This window comes from Sturnus vulgaris, chromosome 4, assembly GCF_052056855.1.
Source record: "Sturnus vulgaris isolate bStuVul1 chromosome 4, bStuVul1.hap1, whole genome shotgun sequence".
In the NCBI taxonomy this organism is placed as follows: Eukaryota; Metazoa; Chordata; class Aves; order Passeriformes; family Sturnidae; genus Sturnus; species Sturnus vulgaris.
In genome coordinates this window covers 6,039,146-6,061,090 of record NC_142246.1, presented here as the reverse complement: position 1 = coordinate 6,061,090, position 21,945 = coordinate 6,039,146, and the positions used below count along the sequence as shown (strand labels likewise).

The window sequence follows — 21,945 nt, the reverse complement described above, 5'->3', positions numbered from 1 at the left end:
ATCAACCCATCAACAGTGCACCCTTGCCACCACACTGCCTCGACTGAGCCAGCCCCCTTCTCCAAGGCCCCTCTGTGCTCTCACCCCAGAGCTGCACTTACGGATCACTTCAACTTTGTACGTTGCGTTGATTTCCCCAACTTTGTTAAACACCCTGCAGGTGTACTTCCCGCTGTCCTCCGGCTTCAGGTTCTTCAGGTTCAACGTCCACTTCTTCTTCTTGTTCTCCCCAATCTCCTGGGGAGTGAGGGGCTTGTTGTCCTTCAGCCAGGTGATGTCAGGCCTGGGGTTGCCGCTGGCCACGCACTTGAGGCGGATGGAGCTGCCGACGGGGCGGGCAATCACTCTCCGCCTCATCTTGGCAGGCTGAGTGAACCTGGGCCGGGCTGCAAAAGGCATCAGAACGGACTGTGGTCAGCACAGGGCATGAGACAGAAGGAAACTGTTGTCCAGTCTCATGGCCAGATTTGCTTGAGAGGCAGCCCCATGCATACCAGTGTATCGCTCTCCCTCATATCAGCTCTACCTCTTTTCCTTAGAGGGGATTCACCACCCAGCACAAAGCATTTGAATGCCCACTGGGCTGCTCTGGCCACTGCATTAACCTTCTGCATAGCACAGCCCCAGAATTTCTGTGTCTGTAAGGCAATTGCACCAGACCATCTCACAGAATAATACCAAAATCATGCTATTGCAGCTGAAGGCAAAATGCGGCCCCATAATCACACTGTAATTGTTACCATGTTCCACAAACTCCTTAGCCAAGACCAAAGGAAAAAACTCAGATTCCTGTCACGCTGACCATTTTCTCAATTTTTTGCTTGTCACATGAAGCTTCATTTCCTGAAGTTGTTTTGCCTCTTAGTTCTCCATGGCTTTATTGGGACTTAAGAAGAACCAGCATCTTTTAAATACATAGGAAAGTCTTAGAAGTGTGACAGACTTTTGTACATTGATTTGAACTTAGATGTATGTAATTTATTCACCTTCAATTTACAGAACATTTATGGTCCAAAGAAGCAAATAAAGAAATGGAAAGATACCCAATAAAACTCTGAGTTTGTTATTAGAGGATAGCCCATGCCAGTCCATCTGGAGAATCTGAAGCAATAGCTGCTGGTGGATAGAAGTGTGGGTTAACCCAGTCATCTTGTCTTAGCAAATAAATCAGCAATATTTCTAACAGCAGAGACAAGGAACTTAGAGAAATGCAAGGCCCTCACCTGGCAAAATCCGAAATTTAATGAAAAAGAAATAACAAATTTCTCAGTTACTTTAACTACACAATGCCAGTCCAGGGGCACTTCTAACTAAGCCCATCATAGAACTGTTAAAGTTGGAAAGATTATTGAGTTCAACAATTATTCTAACACTGCCAGCTCCACCATTAAACCATGTCCCTAAGCAGCACATCTACATGCTTTTTAAGCACTTCTAGGGATTCCCTGGCCAGCTACAGGATGGCTTAGTGAGACTCCTCACTTGACAGCCAGCCCTGCTGCCCAGGGCTGAGGGCCAGAAGCTCTGGGATGTGCATTATAGTGGAGCTTTCCTGAATGGAAGAGGCTGCTCTGCATCTCCCTGTCCCCAAGCACTGGGGAATGGCACCATTGCCCTCTGAGGTTTGTGAGCACACCCCTTGTCCCTCGCCCCCCTGCAGCCTTGGCCAACATCCCTCCCTCTGGGAAGAGAACACCCTTTGGCATACCCCTCTCCACAGAGTGCTTGTCCGTAGGGGGAACCATCTGTCTCCACAGCCTTCCCTTGCCCCCTTTGGCTGTCATTTTGGGTCCCAGCCATTTCATGTTATTTCAAACTGCTGCTCAGAAATGCTTTGCTCTCCATGCAGAGGCTTTCATGTGTAATCCAATGAACCGGAGTAACTCCGGCACTGGAAGTCTTTGCCGTGACAGCTGAGCAGCAAGTGTGACATACTGACCCCCTCCACAGGTCGTGGTGCCTGGATTGCTGGGTGTTCCCTTTGGGCTCTGCTGCAGGAGGCCCCCCCACAGCAGAGACAATCCCCCTCCCTGACAATGAACCCTGGCAGAGCTGCACACTGGGCAAGGACAACCTAAATTTTAGTCTGAGCCGAGGGAGACGTGCTGATAAGAGCTGTCACTGTGGAAATTGAAAAAATGTCTGCAAGGCTCAGGGAGAGGTCAGGAATCAGCCATGAAATGGGCCTGAACAGTTGCTCTGTAATATGGCAGTAATTTACTCTGAGACCAGGAGCTCCAGGTCTAAGTAGAGGGGAGATCCTCATGGACAGGATTCCTGAGCTGGGACTAACATACCAAAGAGCAAGTTGGAGCCAGGACAGTCACACTCCCCCAGAGGACTGAAAAGTCAAGTGAGTGACTCTGAACTCTCAAAAAGACTTTCTGGCATCCTTGCTTTAAGACAGAAACTCTTTCTACCCAAAAAAAGCAGGTCTTTAACATTTCTGGTTTTCCTCCCACTGTGACTCTCATGAGTCTGTCTGGAGTTTTGCATTCACTCCCCACACATGGTTGCCCAAATACATACTAAACTACAGGTAAAGTTACACTTCTTTGCATCTTTCAGCCTTTCTTTCTTTCTTTTTCTGTTTAAAAAAGGTTAAGTGATTATGTGGTCTCAAAAGCTACTACAGGCTGTGTGCAATATGCTGAAACCAGATCCCATTTACACAGTCCTGAATGTTTCCTTGACAAAAGCCTGAATTGGACAAGTTTAGAAAAGCCAGTTAACAAAAAAAGGAGAAAGAGAGAGACACACACACATATTAGAGAGAAAAAGAGACCCAGCAAGCACAAAGGAGAAAGAGGAGAAGCAGCACTGTGAGAGACAGGCAGAAAAGGTATCTTTTGAGTTGATGCTAAATGTCTGTCCCCAAATCTGTTCCATTTACAGAAGTTTTGCTTGTTGGAGTGCCAGCAAAGGCCATTACAAAGTGCCTCAGTGTTATTCACAAGCTTGTTCTCCTCCACATCACTTGGCATTGGCTTCATAAACATGAACCACACATTTGTACAGTATAAATTATGTCCCACTCAAGAGCAAGGGAAAACACAAGTGGATGGGGACAAAGAGACAGTGTTGTGTAGGGGTTCCTGTCTGAAATGCTGTTTACCATGAAGATTTATTCAAAGCTAATGAAAATTAAATACAATGGAAGCATGTCAGCACAAAGACCTGTGAAAGAATTCAGTGGTGTCCTCTCCTTGTGGGACACCTTGAGAGGCAGGGATCAGTCCCTGAGGCTCCTGTCAGACACAGCTCACAAAAAGTGAGGTGATTATCTGAAAATTGTTGTCTGCTGTGATGCACCACCATTACCTCCATGTAGTGACAGTCACTACCACTTCCAGCCTTCATGACAATTCCAAAAAAGTGTCACAATAGGACTATGTATTGAAATATTTTAAGTCTTCTGGTTAAGAGCTCAGTCAGTTGTGGGAAGACATGGATGGGGGTCTCTGTCTTTCCCCACATCAGTTCCCTGCTCTCCCCAGAGATACCACTCTGTGATGGTATATGGAAAGTAAAGTGGAGTTGTTTTTTTTTTGTCCATGCTTCTCTTCTCACACTTCTCCGAGGGCCCAGGACTGTGACAACAGAATCTGCTTCTTCACCCATCATCCTCCAGAGACCTTCAGACACACACTGACCCTCCCTGCACACCAGCTCACACCATTTACTGCTGAACAGTGCTGGATGGAAAGGGCTTAGGTGGATGTGTGGCTGCCCCCAGACATTGCTCTGCTTGGGAAGAGGAGAGGAGACAGGAGGGGTGAAAAGAAGAAAAAGAAGAGGTTCAGGAACACTCTGCAGCACAACAGACTGGGCCAGGGCAACACAGAGTAAGACACAATCTGATAGGAGATTGTCAATGCTTAATAATTTTAGTAGGGCTTACATCTTTTCTTCATAAATTGTTGTAGTATTGTGGTATTGATCCACTATCCAGCAGCTCCACCAGGAGCACAATGGTAATGAAAAGTGGAGAGATGGCAGCTTTGTACTAGCTGCTGAATCCCTCCTGAAGTACTCTTGAAGTACTCCTGACCTGTAGTTTATCTAAGACACCCTTCCTCCAGCTCTAAAATGTTGTCATCCTTTTCCAGAATGAGAAGATGTTACCTTTCTCTCCCCAAACAATCTCACTGTGAGATAAATATGTAATTCAAGTGCAGCCTGGACTACACCACAGCACACCACATCCCTGTTTGCCAGCTGCTGAAGAAAACTGGCCTCAGCTTAAGTGGTGGGGACTCATACAGCAAAAGCTTGTCAGGTTCCACCCCTACCACTACTGTGAGGTTCTCCCTGGCCACAAATGTGGTACAAAGCCATCTCTGGATTATAAAATTAAAGAGAGGTATGTACTGCACGAGCAAAATGAAATGCTGTGTTTCATCCACTGAGCTCATAAACTCACATCACACTCCTGTCAGTAATGGCCAAAAGCTGTTTGGCATCAGCCTGACAACTTATTGTCCTTCAAGGAGTGCTTGGACCAAACTGGGCCTGCAAGTTTTGCAGTGGATGCCTGTTCCAAGTAAGATTTTAGCAGCTCCCCAAAGCTCTGCAACAGCAACAAAACCTTATGCCTGAACAGTCCATGGTTTGGAAAGGCTCAGGCAGGTGTCTGAAAGAGAGGGTGATCTTAAAAAATACTCATCTTGGCTTAGTGCTAATTCTCCTGAAGTGAAGTCAGACCTCCCATTTGCCCTCAGTGGGAGCAATGTTATATTGGCACTGAAGACTTTTGGAAATATTGCTGTAAAAGTCAATATGCTTTTTATAGGGAGTCTATGAAAGCTGTAATAGCTGCACATGCAAAAGAAAAGTCGCTGCCCAGAAAAACAAATACAAGGGAGAACCATGCTAGGGTAAATGGCAGGGGGCCCTAGGGCCGACCACAGGCTGCATTTTGCAGGACCCTTGGATGGAATCCATTCACACCAACACATTCAGCTGACACTCTGTTTATTTGACCATATGTAGGGAGAACTCACTCCAGCCGCTCTGCCTTTCCTCTCCTTCAGCAACTGAGAAATGTGCCACGTGAGCAGCACTGAACCAAGGGCCAAGGAAAACCACAGAACACACACTGCTCCTTACCCCACTGCTTCCCAGAATGATCTTCATATTCTCCATTGGAGCCTTCAGGCACCTGGCCGTCCTTTCCTGAGCTGGCATCATCTGTGAAGAAAGGAAAGGGAAGATGTTAAGAAGATCTCCTGCAGCACAACAGGATGACATCAGGAGTTTGCATTTCCTGCTGGAGACACCATGCAGCTGAAGCAAACTCAACATACAGCAGGCATCCACATCCAGGCACCTACAGCCTGGCCAGTTTAATGAACAATTTCATTTTCTGCTTTATGAGCTTTTCGGCAGGCTACCAAATCAATGGGAGTTTAATCAATGTTGCCATTAATAGCTGACAAAAGCTTCTCTGTTTGTTTACAGGTTGCTGCTCCCTAGGGAAGCTGATCTGTGGTACCACCTATGCAAATAATGCCATAAATCATAATTAGAGATAATTAAACCTAGGAGATGGGGGAAGACTTATGTGATCAGTCATACAGAGCACAAGCAGTACAATGTGGCCCCTAATTCACCCTTCAGCTTCCACACAGGATCAGAAAAGCAAGCAGGTCTGGGGTCAAATGAGCTCTCAAGAGATACTGAATGCAAATTTATGGCTGGAAAAAACAATATTGATTTTAAAAGCTGCTTGTGGGTATTTCTTTTTAATTAAGACCACCCATCCACCTGTATCAACACACCACTTTGTCCCTCATCACTCTTGCTGTCTATACCACTAGCACACAGCAGCACCAAAATCTCAGCTCTGTCCTGGAGAAATAGAAATCTCTACAAGGTGAAACTCCCATCTCTCCAGCAGCCCCCACCTCAAATTGCTACTGTGATATGGGCTCCTATGAGGTCTCCAGGAGGGCCAACGGGGTGGAGGAGTGCCCTGAGCCTCCTTCTATAACCTAGGTGATACTGGTGGCCTCACACGTCTGCAGCACCCAGATGTGAAAGTTTTTCCTCCTCCAGCTTGACCTCCACTGCACAAGTGCTCAGCTCTGAGCAGCCTCTTACACAGCAATGGCTCACATCTGGTGGAAGGTCCACCTGAGGCACTCTGGGCACCCTCACATGATGGTGCAGCAAAACACATTCTCTTCTAAGATTACTTCTGTGCTCTAAAAGGTGACACAGCCCAGATTTGGCACAGCCCCAGCTGGATTTGAAGTGGCAATCTCCACCAAGAGCTCCTTAGCTCCTAGCTAAAGTGCACTGAAGTGGGTGAATTTGATTTTCAGAGACAGGTCAGGTGAACACTGGGAAAAAGTTTGCCTCAATAAGGAACACAATGGTGTAAAAAACCCAAACAAATAAAGAGAAGTGGAAACATCTAATTTAAGGAAGGAATCCCTCCAAATGCCCAACTGCTGAAATTCGTAAGAAAAGGGTCTTGTGAGCAAAAGACAGGACAATTATTTCCGAAATCCCTGCAACAGAGAGGAAAAACCAATCTCAGTTTATATATAAGCATGCCCCCTCAAAAAGGTACAAATATTAAAACTTCTCTTTACAGTTGTTTTACAAGTTGGGCTGTGCTTAAAACAGTATTTGGTGTGTAAACTTGTGTGCAGTCTTTGAGAGAGAAGAATGTGTCTTCAACCCAATGCTCACCCCGGGTTTTGCTATTTTGGAAAATCATTCCACCTCTTCAGCACAGGGCATTATATGCCAACAGATGCTCTGCTCTCATTAGCCTTGTCCCTTAAGCAGAGAGGCTGCAGTGCCACGTGAGTTTTACCCCCTCAAGCCTGAGAGATTTTTCTCTTCTTCTGGCTACTTCAGCAGAGTTTCTCCTGGAGCTATGTACAGCTGTCACTTCAAGGGGAAAAGAAAACTTTCTGGGCAGCAGCACCGTGCTCAAACCTCAGCAGCTCCTCCAGCTGATTGCCCCATCCCACCTCCCACCACCCTCTGTCCATGGCTGGGCACCCTGAGCCTTTCCTGGGTGCCCCAGCCACCTCCCAGCACAAACCATGGGCAGCAGGGTGAAACAGGTCCCAGCAAACAACAGGTCTTACACAGAGCCTAACTTCTCCAAGCTCTGCCTGCAGCCTGTGTTACAAGAGGCCAGTGCTGCCTGAGCTGCACTTGGCAAGTTTATTTTTACAAACTTGACAAACCAAACACAGGGAATACAAAAATACACATTATACATGATAGCTCGCATATGACATCGTCTCCTTTCAGTCAAAATACCAAACTGACTATCTCCTGGCACTTGTACAATTTTTCTCATAAATATCCACAGTGTCACGAAGGAACTCTTGGATGCTGTCTGACAAGAGAACATAGTAAATCCCTCAGCACAATTAGAAAAATGTATTGTAATGGAGAGGAAAAACTGTGGCCAGAGATGTGGGATTCCTGTCCATTGTTAACTGCTGAATATCATAAAAATGGTTAAGATGTTTAAGTGGTGATGCTCTGTCAATTATACCTTAATCCTGCTCAGTTTGAGGCAGAAAGACCAGGGTATCTCCCTTGCTGCCTGGTGTTACAGTAAGTCAGCCCCTGTGCCCTCCTCCTGCTGACACACAGCCACTGACTGTGGACTCCACACCTCTTGACTTGCTGCCAAGCTTTTGATGTGAGGAAAATTGCTCTGAATCCGTTTGATCTTTTGAAGATGCATCGTCAGCTGTTATCCCGAAAAATCGCAAACCTATGGAGTCACCTACCAAACCCAGAAAAAACATTTTTGGGGAAAGAGATCAGGATAACTTATGCCACCATGCTGACCCGATGGAATACATGATCTGGTGGAGAAGCAAAACTGAAATAAATAACCGCAAGCATTTAGGTACATTGGTTTAGATACACTGGACTTGCTTCCCATGTGTTGGGAATGTGGCAACATTAACAATAGCAGAAGTGTTGAGGTGGGGAAATGTCACAAACATGGAAACTCCTGTGGAGCAAATCTGCTACTTCCCATCCCCAGAGCTGCTCACGGAGTGAGGGATGTCAGAGCAGACCCTTCCAGCTGCAATGTGCAATGAACTGGGCTCCTACCTTCCCTGTATCTGAACAAACTCACACTCAACTCTTGCACCTTGGGTGGTGACCTGTGGTTGCAAAGAACCAAAGAAGAGTGGCCTTATTACTTCAGGAGAGAGATAACTCAGGAACACCCTGAGTATGGAACACCCTGTTTAATTCAGACATCATCAATATTTGACCTCCACCTGCCTCAACCAAAGTCAGTACTGCGGCTGCATGGAGTTTGTTTCTCCCTGCTTTGAAGAACTTCCTTATTTTTTCAATTTTAATATCAAGTGGTTTCCAAGGGTAGAGAAACACTTTAATAGTGTTTACAGGGGTCTGTGATGCTGAAAGCAAAGTTCAGAGGCATCTGGTTCAGCCCACACCTCCAGTCTGAAGCCTGGTTAATAATGTCAGATCTGAAGACCTGCTGTTTGCATTTCACTCCAACTTTCACAAGCACTACTGGCCTGGCAGTATGCTACTTAGACAGAGAGAACCTGGAGGAAGAAACCACATTCAGATATATATGAACTGCATACAAAATAGTGAGTTAGTAGCAGAGATCATGAGTCTTAGCTATATTCAAGAAATGACCTAATAAGCTGATTGCTCATTCATGCTTTTGTCAGCTCCCCACAGAGGTGGGCAGCTCGGGGTGATAAGTACATACAGAAAAATCAGCCTGCAGTCAAAGGGCAGCAGGAACCAGCTATGCAGCACTGCCAAATTTGCTGCCAGCAGATTACCATGAGAGGCAGTGCTAAGAAGGATGAACTGCTGAAGTTTCCTACAAGCTCTCTTTTCTGTGACCTATACTGGAAGGTTATCCTGCACTGGACTTCTTGGACAGTATCACACGCTTAGGATAGCAGCCAGTTGGAAGATGAAGTGGAAAACCTGCCTTGAAAAGCAATCACTGACTAATTTTATGTCACGAGTATCTGATGCTAAGAAAACATACACATGATTTAGGTGTCCTTAATGTACAATTTGGCTCCATGGTGTTACAGAGCATGCTGGCTGGTCAAGAAATTTGAAGGGCAAGGCTCCAATATCATGTCAGGTGACAGACTTGGAGACATGGGACAAACTCGTGTAGGCCCTTCCCCTCCAAATATTGCACACAGCCATTCAAAACAGGGCCAGGATGGATAGAGAGGCATCAGCCCACTCTTCAGGAATGTCACCTCAGTGGCATCATCCTCAGCTGTTCTCCAGTCATTGCCTCTCCCTTGCTTCAGGAACTCATTCCCAAGCTGGCTTTTAGGTCTGAGATGCCACAGGACTGAGATGCTGGTGGTGCTGGGGAAGAGTGTGGTGTCCCAAAGCAGGCTGGATTTCTGCAGAAAAGGGATTTCTGAGTGTAAATCCATAAAATGACAAAGCCCACTGAGGAGCCTATGGGACAAAGGCTGCCACATCAGTGGGATATGGTTACTGTTTATTACCATAGCAGAATTGTTCCATTCCCTCTTAAAAGTTAAAGCACATGGAAAATTCTGCATAACGGTCCAGCTCTGAGAGCAACTGATGGGAAATACTCAGATTGTTACTGAGTCAGGATCAAATTTTATTTACCCACAGGCTCTCCATGAAGGCTTCATGTTTTAGCCGAAAGGGTATGACTGGTTTTCAGGCCAATACCATGTGCTGAGCATCCAACCACAAGTCAAAACAACAGCCCAATTTTTGAAGCAAAAATCTAGCCACCATATTTCCCTATGATTCACAAAGTTCCTTCAATTTGTTATAATGCAAGGCCCGTCCCTGCTCTGACTTGATGGGACCAGCTTTGGAGTCTTTGATGTCAGAGGCCTTGAAAGCCCCATTTCACAGATGAGCCAGCTTTGCATAAATAAACAAAGTGACCTCTGAACTGGAGCCTGAGACCTGAGCACACTTCAAAGCACTGGGGGAGGCGCTGGGGGGGCAGTGGGGAATGAAGCGATCAGCATCCATCATTAAGGCAGCCCCCACTCCACACTGCTGCTCAACAAGGGGTGTAAATAAAAGGAGGGAGGCAAGTAGGGAGGGAGTGAAATGAGGGGGAAAGTGATGTAATCCAGTCAGGCTTGAACAATTATAATGAGGCCTTCTCCTTCTCCCATGGATGAATGGAAGAAATCTCTCTGAACTCTGGCTTTAGGAGCTGACTCTTGCATGTACCCAGACATATCATATTTGCACATCATATTTGCTCCCTGATGTCCTTCACTGCTGCAGAAGTCTAGGGGAGTGACCAAACTCAGGTTGCTTGTGGGAGGTGGATCTTGGGACTTTCTAGGAGTTATATCAGAATTTTTTCTGTTGAGCCTAACAAGGAAAACTTAGACCATAAACTTCAAACATGAAAAGATTGGACTTATCTTTCAGCAGCCTTGAAGGTGCAGTAGATGGCAGATAAACGCACACAAAAGCAAGTGCAATCTTAAAAAGTAGGTTAAAAAATCTCTGCAGTTTCTCTCAGATGCATTCAAGTTTTCCTGTAATACTTGCTGGAATTTGAGGGGAAACACAAGGCAAAGATCACACTGTGCTTTGTTTTAGGGAGTCTTCTGCTATCCCAACGGGTTTATCTGATGCCCAGATGAATGGTCCATGAGATACATGTGTAGGAAGGCAGCCACAACTTTATCTCTGGGCTATTACAGGGATTAAGGTGCTTGCTTTCCCCAGATCTCCTTAATGTGGATTAACACTCCAGGTTTCATTAGAATTTCAGCTGGTATTAACCCTCAAAGGCCAGGGAAAAACAGCCCAACCCACTGGCTAGCACAAACACCATCTGAGAGCTAACACTGCCAGCTGACAGGGTTTTACTGCTCATCTTGTGATATTTGGGATGTTTCTAGAGGACCTTGAACATGATCTTGACCTTGAAGTCACTACTTAAAATACAGGGGGGTTTTGTTACTGAATAACAACTCCTAACATCTGTGATTCTGAAGAACTCTGTGCAAATACACTCTAAAATCTTGGGCAAAGAGGAGAAAAACACTAATTTTTGAGTTCTTGTCATTTTCCAGCTTGTTTTGTGTATTTTGAGAGGCCTGAACTATGGCTTCAGGACCCTTGAGACAGATGAATCCCAAGGGTGACTTGAAATCATTAAGATGCAAAGCCTTCACTTTGACCAATTCTTAATTTTTTTACCGTCATTGAGGTCTAATTTAGCAAATGTCCACTCTGAATCCTCTTTCCAGCCAGAAGCAGACAGGATCAAACACATCCCATTGACACAAACCTGACATAAATACTAGATACTATTTTGAATGTTTTTTTGTAGATCCTCCATTAACCTCTCATGCTCACCATTCCTTAACCTACCTATATTAACAGTGTCACCTACTGTATTAACAGTGCTGATGTTATAAAAAGACAGGAAATGTGTTTTAGGGTTCATTTGGAATGGTTCAGTGAAAGCAAAGGTATCAGGAATATTTGGATAAAAAAGACCTCATGGAGGAAACCGCTCTCCATGGGTCCAGTCAGAGAAAATCCCTCAAGATGGAAAAGTAGAAACCCACTCAGAGGAGTGCATAGTCAAGGAACACTCTGCTTTTCTCAAAAAACAAACAAACAAACAAACAAAAAATCCATCAAACTAAAACCAAAGAACCCACAATAAAACCAACATGAAGTAAAAGGTTACTGGCAGAGAACTTCCCTCTGTGACAGGCATTGGAGACTTTACTACCTACTGCCTTCAACTGCAGCTGGGCCAAAAATAACCAGAGGTATTAAAACTGGAATTTCCTGACAATAAAAATAAAAAAGTATGTGTTGGTGGCTTTTTTGGTATTTTCAGCTCTGGCCATTTTCATGAGAATTTCCATGCAAAAAATTTCATGGATTTCACTTCAGGCTCAGAGAATCTCTTGTAAGCAGGATGTTTTGCAAAAGGAACATTTGCAGGCCACCTGCCTCCTGAAACACTGGAGAGACTCCACAGACAGCAGAAAAAGCCCTGGCTGGGTAATGAAGAAATGAGGCTTCTGTCCAGAGCTGCATCAGTAACTCCCATTTCTGAGCTGTGACCATGTACAGGCCCATTGTAATACCTGTCAGTGACAAAACTGAATTGGTGCTTATTGCTGCATCCCACATTTCAACAACAGGTGAACATAATCAAACGACAGATTTGAGACCAAGGAAGACTTAACTCTCCTCCACAGAATGAGAAAAAGGGGGACTATGGGGTAGCACAGACTTAGGAAAACTGGTTTATTTTACAGGCTGGTACCAACTGAGCTCCAATGGCACAGACAAACCAATCCTACTTCCACTGAGAGTTCCAGCAGCCCAGAGAGAATCTTTCACTGCTGTGCATAAGCTGCTACCAGCACCTGGACTAAATCTTTTACTACCAATTCCTCTTTTAATTCTGCAGTCTCTGCTGGGAGGCCAACATGGACATATCCCTGTTCTGTACTCTTGCATAAAGAATGATGTGGTTTATTGCCTGGGCTTGATTTAAAAACTTTGGTATGGAAAGGGATTGTGTATTTCCTTAGAGACATAAATGTGGAGAGGTGGAACTTCAGAAAAGTGGGGTATTTTAAGGGTATAAAGGGATTAATACATAAAAAACTGAGATAAAAAATGAAAGCCTTTAAATTGAACATATATGAAAGCTTCCCAAGAGGGGCATCTGCTTGACTATGGAATAGTCACTCAGAAGAAAGGAAACAAGCTCTATTTCACAGAATCATAGAATGATTGAGTCCAGCTACAAACTTAGCACTGCCAAGTCCCTCTAAACCATGTCCCTAAGGGCCACATCTACATGTCTTTTAAATATCTCCAGGGATGGTGATTCAACCACCTCCCTGGGCAGCCTGTTCCAATGCCTGACAAACCTTTCCATGAAAAAGATTTTCCTAATATCCAATCTAAACTTCCCCTGGTGTAAGTTGAGGCCATTTCCTCTCATCCTGTCCTTGTTACCTGGGAGAAGAGCCTGACCTGGCTACATCCTCCTGTCAGGGCGTTGTGGAGACTGAGAAGGTCCCCCCTGAGCCTCCTTTTCTCCAGGGTAAACATACCTGGCTCCCTCAGCTGCTCCTCATGAGACTTGTATACTCCAGACTCTTCCCCAGCTCCATTGCCCTTCTCTGGACATGCTCCAGCCCCTCAATATCCTTTCTGCAGTGATGGGACCAAAAGTGAACACAGGATTTGAGATGTGGCCTCACCAGTGCCAAGCACAGGGAGACAATCACTGTTTGGTCCTGCTGGCCACACCATTGCTGACCCAGGGCAGGATCCCACTGGTCCTCCTGGCCACCAGGGCTAATCCTGGCCCATGTTCAGCTGGCTCTCAACCAACACCCCCAGCTCCTTTTCTGCCAGGCAGCTTTCCAGCCTCAAACTGTAGGACATGTAAATTGATAATGGTCTAACTATGGCTGAACTATAGATTTTACAATTCCATTTGCCAAAGTTGGCTCATGTAGCTCTCAAAGAGAGCTTTAGTAAATTCTGGAGTATGGTATGATTGATAAGAAAGAAAATACAACAGAAAAGGATGTTAGTGAAAAAGGAGTCCTTTAAGATCGTGAAATATTCTCTTCTGGCTCTATCTATACAGAGGAATTCTGGAGTTCTGAGTTCATGCAGGATATGGCCTGTGCCTACCACACTCACCTCTCCTCCCCTTCTCTGTGCCCATGACTCTGTATCTGGTTCAGATCTGCACCTACTTTACAACCTTCTTCCCCTCCTTCCCCAACCACATTCCATAATTCTGTGGAGGGAGAAGCCTTTCTCAAAGTGCAGCTCTTCCTTGCTCCTTGCCCCTTGCTCCTTGTGGTCTGGTGCTGCCCACAGAGCTCACAGGGCCATCTGAGACACATTCTCAGTCATGGCTCCATCTGCACATGGGGATGCTCCAGCTCCTGCTGCAACCACACAAAGAACCACAAGGAGAAACAGCTGGAGATTTTCACTCAACCACTGCAATTCCCTGGCCTGCCATTACAACAATTACTTTACAAAGGCAATCACAGCCCCTCCGCCATGCTGACTCCTCCAGACACCAGGACCTCCCGCCTGACTTCAGGTCTCCATTCCATAGGGGGCAAGAAAGCAATCCTTCCTCCTTTGTTGTTGTTGTTGAGGTTGCTTTTTTTATCAGCATGCTCCAGCACACACAGACAGCAGCCCCGAGAGCTCTGTACCACAGGCACCAGTCTGCGGTCACAGTCTTGATCTGCTACTGCAGAGGATGAAAGGGAGAAGAAATCAGAGAACAAGATGAGTGGTTAGGCTTCTGCCTTGTCACCATGAAATAGCAGCCCCCAAAAGACAGCAATTACCAGCCAGCTGCTCCAGGCCCAGAACAAATTGGTAATATTTCCCTGTATTTTTTAATGCTAGCATCAAGGCTTTCTTAGACATGGTCCCAGTATATGAGAAGCTGTTCACAGATAGCACAGAAGACAGACATTGTTTAAAGAGTTTACTGCCTGTGTAGTGCAGGCATGGAGTGGATGTCACACATTAAGGTTCCTTGAAAAACATGTTTTTAGCATCCACCCATTTTGGCCTGGTGGGGGAATGATGGGGGTCTTGCACTTTATAGAGTTGAGAAGAAAAGTTTCATTTATAATACCAATGAGCCTTTTTGAATTATAACAATTTAATTGCAATTATTATTTATAATAATAAATCACTAGTTACTTACAGAAAGTTTATAAACACTGGGAAGAATTCTGTGATTTTAAGTGTTATCTGACAAATAAGTTTAAACAGTCCTTCCTTTGGAAACCTAACTCTAGTGCCCAAGTCCAGAGAATGGAAAGAAGGTCAGGGTGACACCCACCTCTCTTCCCTGACTGAAGAAGGGATGATGGCTACGTAGAGTGGGTGCCAAAAGCGAGGTGGTATGAACACTCCACCCAAAAACATAGGCCAAAATTCCATCTTCAACAATCCTAAATTGCTTAGGGTTGGAGGAGGGAGACATGCCACTGAAAGGACTAATGCAAGGTTAATGATAAGAAGAAGATTACAGCAGAGCTGAGGATAAACTGATAAGACCTGGCTCCCAGCCTTCTATTTTAACCACTACACAGCTGCTGTCCCCCATAAAATTACACCTCTATCACTCCCCTCCCTACCAGCACTGATCAATGTTTATTATTTTCTTCACCGAAACACGTAGAAACATCACTGATACATGTTCCATCTCCCTGAAAATTCACATGGCCAAAACAGGCCAGCAAAAAGAGATTTCCAGAGGTGCTGGAAGGAAAAGAGAGGTCACACATGTTAGTGACTGAGCATAGGCATTATTTTTGGATGGCATTTATAATCAAACAAAAATAATCAATTGTACAGTCCTGTGCCTTCCAAACACTGAGATAATTCCTTAGTGTGGAATTACCCAATCCATCATGATGAACTGGGAATTGCAATACTGGGCTTTACAGCCAGGAATGTGGATCCAGCTGTTTCTTCCACCCCAGTAGGAAAACTATTGGAACATTCTTTATGGGCTTACATATTTCATAGTCTTCTGGTAGAAAAGTAAAAATACCTCCTATGGAAGAAAATGAAACATCCTACGACAATTACCAAATGAAACAAAATCTCAGAGAGGACTGCTGCTCAACATCTTTAATGGGAAAAGTGTGTTTGCCTGAGGTGAAAAATCATATGTCATCAAGATAGGTCAATAGGCTATTACAGTTTAGCTTTGATTTCAAGAAATAACAGCACCTATAAGTTGTAGAAGTGCTAAGACATCAACAGAGGATGATAACTTTTAATTGGACATTGCAGAGCATATGACAGTCCAAGTGTTTAAGATGTTAATCATGTTCAGTGGAGCACAAGATGTTGGGGAATCCTTCCTCTCAGATCTCAGAAGAGAACTACTTCAGGAAACACTCCCTATATGTGCTAAATACTAATTTTAATATGTCACTGGCAGCAGTCAGCCCCTCATCAGTCACCATGCCATAACTTTATACTCAAATCTCTTTTGATAAACAGACTTTCTAAAGGTTAGGTAAACCATTAAGTCAGGCATTTGAAAGAAAAGGCATTTGAAAGGATATAGAGAAAAAAAAATAGCGTTTTAAACTTAGGTTTATCTTTTATAAACAAACTGATGTGCAGTGGTGTAACAGAAATATGGAAGTGGTGTAATCTGTCTGACCACTACACTTTACAGCATGACAATAAGGTAAAGAAATTGAGATTTTGGGGTCAATGAAAGACAGAAAGTAGCCTTGGTTGTCTTATGATATCAAGACTTGCAACATTGCCTCCATATGCTGTTAAATACATAATTTTATTAATGAAGTGTCATTTACCTTCTGCATAAAGTTCAATGAATGATACATATATTTCTAGGTCATTGTCAGACTAATAATAAGCTGGTTTTAGTAGCAAAATCTTGCCACTTTCATAATTCTGTCCAAGAACAACCCTGGACAAGTGGCAATTTTGTTGGCTCCCAAAACAAACTGAATACTTGGCACCCTACCTAACGTGAGGATTACAGTATATTACACAGGATAATGCTGGCCTGTGTCTTGCCAAAATTAAACCTAACCTAATTACATGGAGTAAATTATAGCTTTCCATGTGGGGTAAAACACAAATTGTAAAAATGGTTGCTCCACAATTAACTATATAATCCCAATGCTGTCATTAGAAATTTCTAAAACATGCTTCAAAACAATGACTAGTGTAGTGCAGTCATTCCTGTGGGATGGAATTAAATTCCTTTGTGTGTTTTTGTATTTTTTTACATGCCTGTCCTGGCACATGACCAGCAGCCTACAAGAACAGCCACCATCTTAGGATCATAAAGGACCAGAGACAGAAGCTACCTAAGAAAATACAGAATCACAACATCATAGGATAGCCTGGGTTGAAAGGGGCCTTTCAAGATCATCTGAAAATATATGAAACTCAAGATTATTTTAGGCAGAATTCAAGAGATTTTGAGTACTCAGTAGCAAAATTTCTGCATTTTTTTTCAGAGTGAGGGTACAGTTCTCCCCAATACTCAGAATCCTCTGCAGTAAGAGACACAACATGTCCATGTTAATGCACTGCACACCTTGAACCTCACGTAAAGTCTTCACTGAGACGAAGCAGGGGCAGGGAGTCTTCATAAACAATATTGGTTTGCAGATAGGAAAATGCATTGAGGAGACAAACTGGGGCTGCAAGTGGAATTCAGTGCTTGTCAATGAACCACAACTACCTAACACCTACCCAGTTAGCTGTCACCCAGGAGACCTTGCCCAGATCATCCATAAAAAACATTTTCCAAGTGGTATTTCACCCTCTGATATTTAGAAGCTAAAGCAGGTGCAGTTTATTAGCTTCCTATGCAAGTTACCCCATATGGACTGCTCTTGGACAGTACTGGAAGTCACAACCTGCACCAAGGGGGCAACTGGGAACATTTAAGTCTGGTATTCAAAAAACAGAGAACATCTCAGTATTATCTGTGGATGGAAAGTATTTATTTTTTGACTAGTAAACACTGCTTTCTCTAAAATCTCTAAATATTTACTCTAACAAGCACTGTAGTTTGCACACCTTATTTTTTACTGTGATAATGCATTTTATTATTGATGTACTCATATGAATACTTCATACTGAATGTATTCCACACGCTGTTGGCTATTTTAAACAACAGATGTGAGAGGGATTTAAATGCCAATTTTAAAACTGTGCAGTTGATTGAAATCCTGTGAGCCATTCATAGATTGCCAGATATTCTATTTACATGATTCCTCCCATGTAAAATACTTCAGGGAATACTCTAGGCTCTGGCATATGGTTTAGAATGATGATGACTGATGTTGGAGATGCCACACAGACAACAGGACATATTATCTGGTTACATCTGTGCGTAGAATGCTTCGAGATTTTTTGATGGAAGGGGTTATGAATGTGTGAGGCTGAGATGCTGCATTTATGTCCCTCTAAATCATGCTCAGAGATAACAAGCAGTTACAGCCCCGTCAGTGCAAGAACAAGCACTTTTATGAATGCATTTCATTGCATCCATGTGCTGTTATCCCCCTGGGCAATTATGACTTGTGGGTGAACCTTGAAAAATTGGGGAGGATCAGCTGGAAAGGAGAACTCCAGTGCCAAAACACATCCAGAGCCTGAAAACGGAGACCTTGTGAGAATAGCCTGTGCACAGTCGGATTGCAGGGCTTACTCTTCCCTCCTTCCAGCACTGGGGAAACCCCTGTCCGTGCCACAAATCTGACTGACTTCCACTTCTGCATCTGCAGCCTCACAAATCCCACGGGCCTGAAACTCCCACGCTCTATAGCAGAGGCCCTGCCTGACAGATTACATGCAAATGTTACAAATACATCACAGGCTAGAGCAGAGGAATGTTCACAGTGCTGCAGACACACTCGGGAAAAAAAGATCCAGCGAGACCCCTTGGTGCAGTCCCCACGGTAATACATCCTGAATGGGGAACTCTATCATGTGAAAACATTCCTAATAACTCCTTCTGTTTTCATTAATAATATTAAATTTCCTGCTTCTGGGGTATCTTTTGTTTTAACAAGCACAGCTTTTTTGTCTCGTCTTCTGAAAGACTGCGCCACTGTAAGTCTATTATTCCTATTTATGCTGAAGTCTTTTAAATGGGCCATATCCAAAATCAGCAATTTGCAAGCCATAATCTCATACCAACCAGATTAACGTGACACCTGAGATGTGTTTTCTTTCAAGACATAGGAGTCTGAATGGCTGAAAGTACCAGAAATGCATGAAAAAATAATTTTTCTGCTTCAGAAACATATGCAGTGGATTCTGTGGTGCTCGTGAGTGACTTTTGGTGATTTTTTCTTGCCAAAGACTCAACCAAAATTTGAGTCAAATTGTAATAGTCCAATGGTTTGAAATCACTAGGTCAAAAAAAAAAAAAAAAAAAAAAGAGGAGGTGTTTTCTTACTATCTGAAATACCTCTATTCTGGCCCAGAAATAATTAGGAGTGGATAAATTATCTGGCCTGTGATTTTCTCTGGCATATTATTTTACTCATGTCTTTCTTCTTCCTCTGCAGGGGGTGCTTGTGGTCATATTGTTCTTTTATTTATGGCTCACAGCCTTTTCAGTGGCAGCACGCACACCCAAGTGCAGGCCCAGAGCAGGAATGCAAATTCCTTGGGTGGTAAATGGGAAGAGAAAAATGTCCAGACCATGCCTAATCTTTACAAGGATGGCAGTTAAACAGAAATCCTTAAAACCCAAAACTGGGGAAACAACAATGCCTAATTATAATATCATGATTTGTATATTTATGAGCTTTACATGGAAGACGTGTGGAAGCCTAATTGGTTCTTTTGAAGCTCTGCTATCAAACAGCACCTGTATTATCCAGCTGAAGCATCCCCTGATTTATTTTTCTCAGTGGTGATTTGCTTCCACTCGGAGTCGGTCGCTCCCAGGACCGCTCTCTGGCTCAGCTTTCAAGCTGATTTCTCTGACAAGCTGGCAGCAATAAAATAATTCATTCCAGAGGCTGAGAGAATCACCCGCAGCATATACTGTGAGGATCGCCTGGCAGCAGTACAGAGACCTACGCAATGGGAAGCCTGGGGTAAACCCTGTGCTGGGACGCCTGGATGCCACGGGGAGGAGGGAAGGCTTCGGTAATTCGACCAGGAATAAAGGCAGCCTCATGGCAGTGGGATGGGAGGAACGCCAGACAGGGGCTGCTCCAAAGAAGACTCGCTGAAAGGAAGAAGGAGCAACCACGGAGAGGAATACTTTTAATAAAAACAGAATTTACGTGAGAAGAAGCAATGGGATGGAGCCTGTGATGTGGTGCAGGTCTGTGTATCCATGACTCCATCTGAAAGCACAGGGAAGATAACTGAGGACAAGTCACAGAGCCATGCTTTTGCAATGTTTTGATATAGTTTTGTCTGTCTGGAAATGCTGGGAATCCACAAGCTAGAAAACAAATAATCCTTGTGCTAAATAATATGATGTAGGAAGTCTAGTAACTCTGAAAATCTAAAAAATACAAAACAGTGGTATTTCTGTTCAAAAGAAAAAAAGGTAAACTCAGAATGTAGGAAGGGTACAGGGTTTTGGATCACATCTGTGGATGGAGTTTCTGTAAGAAAAAACAGGCTTGAGATACTGCATGTCCCTGTGGAAGCCACTGGATCTCGGGATGTTCAAGGCAATCATCATTTCCCCATATCAGTATGACATGGAACGAACAGCCCAATATCTCACTGAATAATCACCATCCTGTTGCAAGGAAGTCTGATTACACATCCCTGTGCAGTCCCAAGCCAACCCCAGCTGGCTAGAGATTTGTCCTTGTTTTTTACTAAACTCCTGGAGTAGGATCTGCTGTCTGATCCATTTGAGGGCCAGGGACCCCGCTGCCTTCATGCCCTCAAACCTGTATTAGCACAGCCCCAGCTGACTCCCATGTGCTGCTGGAGTCCCACTGCAAATCAGGGTGATTTGGCAAGTCCCCTCTGAGATAACACAGCAGAAAAACAATGTTCGACTGTGCTGGCTTTGCTCTGTGAGCACTCAGAAATTATACTGCTGGAAAACTACCTCAGCCTCAGCACAAGCCTTCCTTAATTTGACTCCTGGCTGGTGGAACCATAATTTGTCAGCATTTCACACGGTGTGAAGTCTCTTCAAGAGGCCTTCTTGTAACAGAGAGAGCAGCCCCTCCTGCACAACCCCGCTGAGCTCAGAGGGCAGATTTCCATTGCTTCCATTCCAGCTTGCCCACATGAAGCTCACTGATCCTTAAGGATTCCCTGGCCAATGTCAATGCCTGGCCTGAAGCTGGGATGGCTCTCCACAGACCCTGTCTGGGAGGTGATGCACCACGTTGCCCCTTCCCAAGCCAAAGGCAATGCAGCCACACTGTCAGTCCAGCAGGGATGCAGAGCAGGCTTCCCAACATGACATCCAATCCCATACTGAAACCTTTCCGTTGAACTGCCAGGGTGAAGCTGGCAGAATTTTGGGATTATGTTTCTAATTAAGCAGAAAATTACTTCTATTTTATTTCTAAGCTACACGTTACTCAAGTGACCAGCTATTCCAAATGAAAACTGCATTGGAAAATTCCCAGAAACTGAGGTGTGGCATTAATTCTGTATAAAGCAGAGCAGAAGGCAGCTGTCTCCCTTCTATAGCATAAGCAGTTAGTTGGTGCCCAGCAGTCTTAAGAAGATTAAATATCACCTTAATTTCAGAAGCCTTCTGCTCTGGCTGCAAAAATGCTGTAACTGCAATAATAATACAACCAATTGTAAAACTTCAATGTTTGGCTTGGATTAATACCACGGCTACTTTATCCCACGGGGAAAGTAGTGCAGTGAACCTTACGTGCTATCTCCTCCAGATGAGAAGGGTTAATTACCCAATATTCATTACAGCAATTGTGGTTTTGCTTGCTCAGAGGAAAAAAATTTGTTTTCTGCTTTACAAACAATGGGTTAATCTTATCAAAAGGAAAAAAAACACCTCTGAAAGCAGATTTTTTTTTCCATTAGCCTTTTTGAAAAAGGAACAAAAGTAGAAAAGCATTTTTGGCTATTAATTGGGAAAAAAAAGTGTTCAAAATAGCTCTTTTGGGGACAGTAAAGATGGGTAATATATACCCATGTTCATAGGTAAACACACCATGGATTGCTGTTCAGGGCACATCTCAGAAGAGGCCTTCAGGAGCTCTTATCTCAAAGCTATCAAAGCCTCTTCCTTTCCTTTAAAGGGGAGATGTGGAGCAGACAGCACAGCTCCAGCCAGGCTCTGGGCTCTCCTCCACCACTGGAGAGGTGACCTTCCCTGATGATGGCCCAGGACCTCATCTGTGAACCCTGGAGCAC

The 21,945-nt window shown here is 44.1% G+C and overlaps 1 protein-coding gene across 3 annotated transcripts in view; it reads right to left on the bottom strand.

Moving 5' to 3' along the window:
* FGFRL1 (fibroblast growth factor receptor like 1) overlaps nt 1-21,945 on the bottom strand; it is a 170,341-nt gene that overhangs the window by 13,887 nt on the left and 134,509 nt on the right. For all 3 annotated transcript variants that reach the window (XM_014895202.2, XM_014895203.2, XM_014895201.2), the window contains exons 4-5: nt 5,110-5,190; nt 102-386 (exon numbers count right to left, since the gene is read on the bottom strand). In XM_014895202.2, coding sequence (XP_014750688.1) covers nt 102-386; nt 5,110-5,190 — 366 coding nt within the window. The remainder of the gene's footprint in view (nt 1-101; nt 387-5,109; nt 5,191-21,945) is intronic.